This window comes from Budorcas taxicolor, chromosome 18 (genome assembly GCF_023091745.1).
Source record: "Budorcas taxicolor isolate Tak-1 chromosome 18, Takin1.1, whole genome shotgun sequence".
In the NCBI taxonomy this organism is placed as follows: domain Eukaryota; kingdom Metazoa; phylum Chordata; class Mammalia; order Artiodactyla; family Bovidae; genus Budorcas; species Budorcas taxicolor.
Window position 1 is genome coordinate 46,664,821 of NC_068927.1, and position 2,596 is coordinate 46,667,416.

General features: G+C 52.1%; 1 protein-coding gene across 1 annotated transcript; it reads right to left on the bottom strand.

Annotated features, from left to right (window-relative positions):
* Positions 1-294: 294 nt before the first annotated feature.
* LOC128063827 (major allergen I polypeptide chain 1-like) lies at positions 295-1,705 on the bottom strand. Its single transcript, XM_052656641.1, has 3 exons — positions 1,645-1,705; positions 1,317-1,507; positions 295-359 (listed from the first exon to the last, which is right to left on the bottom strand). Exons 1-3 carry the CDS (start codon positions 1,703-1,705, stop codon positions 330-332), a joined length of 282 nt encoding a protein of 93 aa, XP_052512601.1. The 3' UTR covers positions 295-329.
* Between the last annotated feature and the right edge of the window lie 891 nt (positions 1,706-2,596).

The window sequence follows — 2,596 nt, forward strand, 5'->3', positions numbered from 1 at the left end:
AACACACACTCAAGCAGATGTGACAGAAGTGATCAGACCCTCCAGCTGATGTAATGATTATTACCCAGGCTCCACCTGTTGAATGTGTGGAGGAGCATCAGAGAGCACTGAAATCCAGCTGCAGTGGGAAGGCACACTGATGGTCTCCACTGTGGTTGCGTTCCCTCCCCACCTCTCTCTGAAGTCAACGAGTAAGCACTCTCCTGTGAATTGCAAGGCTTTTTATTGCTGGAATCCTCTATAATCAGACACTTGGATGTGGCAGGTTGCTGCCATGACTTAGGGATCAGGCAAGTGGCTTCCTTGGGTGCCTGGCAGGGACAGTTCCATCAGCTGAGAGAACTGGAGTATATTTTATTCTGTAAGAGAAGATGCAGAAACCTGGTGAGGCTTCACGGTTCGAAGAGACATGAAGCTGCACTGAACACAAGCGAAGGGTCTGCGGAGAGCAGCCTCTGAATATGAGTGGGTAAAGGTGGATACGTCCCAAAGAGTCTTCCTCCAATGGAACAGAGACTGTGGTCTCCCTGGAGGGCTGAGGGCAGTCTCCTGGGATAGAATGGGGAACACTGCTGAAGACTAACTGGCAGGGCTCAGGAGTGATTCCTGGAAGTCTTCAGGGGTGAGTTGATCCCTGTCTGCTTCCTCCCTCTGGCCCTTGGACACTTAGAGCTGAAACAGCTGCTTGTCTCACCACCTCTATGGCAGCAGATAAAAGATTCACCCTGACCCTCTACTCAGCATCCCAGGCCTGGGGAGGGCGGGAGGGCAGCTTTTGGAAGCAGCCTCCTCTTAGGGCATGTGTGGCTTAATGGCCCTTTGGCATCCAGGGACCATGGAAATATGTGGGTGTTTGGTGAAATGGAGTAGGTCCTTGAGGCATTAGGGAAAAAACGGATGTTTGTAGAAGAGAAAGTCTCAATAGGAACGGATTGCAGCAGAGGCAGGTTCCTGTGCTGGAGAAGCGGGAGTCAGGGAGGCCAGAGCTGAGGCCCTAACTCCAAAGGCAGGTGGCACCACGGAGTCAGGAGGGCCTGGAGGGTCCCAGGCCTGTGACCAGGCAGAGCTGAGCAGTCAGGGCCAGCTTAAGAGCTCCAGGGCTGGACTGAGTCTGCCTCCATGATCCTTGCCCACCCTGTGTGTGTTGGCCACATCCTCTCTACCTCCTTATTCATAAGGATCTTTTTGCGCCTAGGTTCCCGGGAAAGAGCCAGGGTGGAGAGGATATGATACCCCCCGACCTCCCAGTGCCCTGAATAGGCCCCTGACCTCCCTACACAGGCCCCACGAGCACATTCACACACAGTCTGACCCACCAGAGCACTCAGAGCATCCTGCTTATCCTGTGGTGTCAAATTCTCATCAACACAGCTCTTCAGGGTATCGGCAGTTTCCAGTACATCAGGGTTTTGGTTATACTTTTCAACTTGTTCAATATAGGCCTCATGGCTTCCCGATATGAACAGGTCAACTGTGTCCCTCAAGGCTGGGCAGATGTCATCACACTCTGAAACAGAAAGAGAAGGGGACACTCCCTGTAAGGCACTCATCAGAACGCCCTATTTCCTTCGCACTCCCGAGAGGCTCACTCCTGCCCTGGGGAGGTGTCAGAACCCTTGGGGAGCCCAGGTCCCAGCCACTCACTTCCGCCCGCGATGAGGAGCAAGGCAGCACAGAGCAGCAGGAGAGCTCCAGCCCGCCTCATGGTGCCGGTGGCAGGTGCTCCCTACTCACCTGGAGCCCTTTTATACCTGTGCTTGTCCTCACCCCAGGGGACTGTGTCGCCTGCTTCCTTTTCTCAGGAGATTCTGCCAGGCCACAGTGTGAAAGTGCCCGGGCTGCACAGGAGAAGCTGTGTGTGTTGGCAGGATGCTAGTCCTTGAGTCCACAGAGGGCACTGGCTCAGCCTCCTCCCCACTGGAGGGCTCTGTGGGAGGGGCACCTGACTCAGGAAGCTTAACAACTGAAAATCCCCAGGTTGACCAAAAAGGACAAAAATGCTCCCTATCATGCCTCCTGAATGATGGCCGGTGAGAGCCTGTTAGAACATGTGACCTTGAAGAAAGTTTGATGTGGACTCATGGGTTTTTGGGAAGCTCGTGCTTAGGAATGGTCTCACAGGGAGTAAGTGCCAGGCAGGCAGAGCATGAGCCCCGAGTCTCTTGTCAGGCGCTCTGGTGGCTCCCGCCCTGCTGTACCACTGTCCTTGATCTTGTCAGTGGCCTCTGTTGGGCCACTTTCTCAAATCAGTTATAGAGCCCTGAAATCTCTCATATGCTCTGCCCTAGAAGTTTCTAGTTTTCTCTTGACCTAGACCTGCCACCTGGTGACTTTGATAGTACCTTGTTCTACAAAGGAATATCTTCTGAAGCCTCTTCTTCTTTTTGTTTTGTATTGGATTATAGCCAGTTAAGAATGTTATGATATTTCCAGGTAGACAATGAAGGGACTCTTCCATATGTGTGCACATTATCCATTCTTTCCTATAGTCCCCTCTCATCTAGGCTGCCACAAAAGAACGAGCAGAGTTCCCTGGGCTCTACAGTTATCCTTGTTGGTTATCTATTTATTTAAAATTTATTTATTTTAAATTGAA

Coding starts and splice junctions, on each gene's coding strand:
- LOC128063827 (XM_052656641.1), bottom strand. CDS start 1,705: ATGAGGCGGGCTGGAGCTCTCCTGCTGCTCTGTGCTGCCTTGCTCCTC. Junction 1,508..1,644: donor GCTCCTCATCGCGGGCGGAA/GTGAGTGGCTGG, acceptor TTTCTGTTTCAG/AGTGTGATGACATCTGCCCA. Junction 360..1,316: donor AGGATGCTCTGAGTGCTCTG/GTGGGTCAGACT, acceptor CTTCTCTTACAG/AATAAAATATACTCCAGTTC.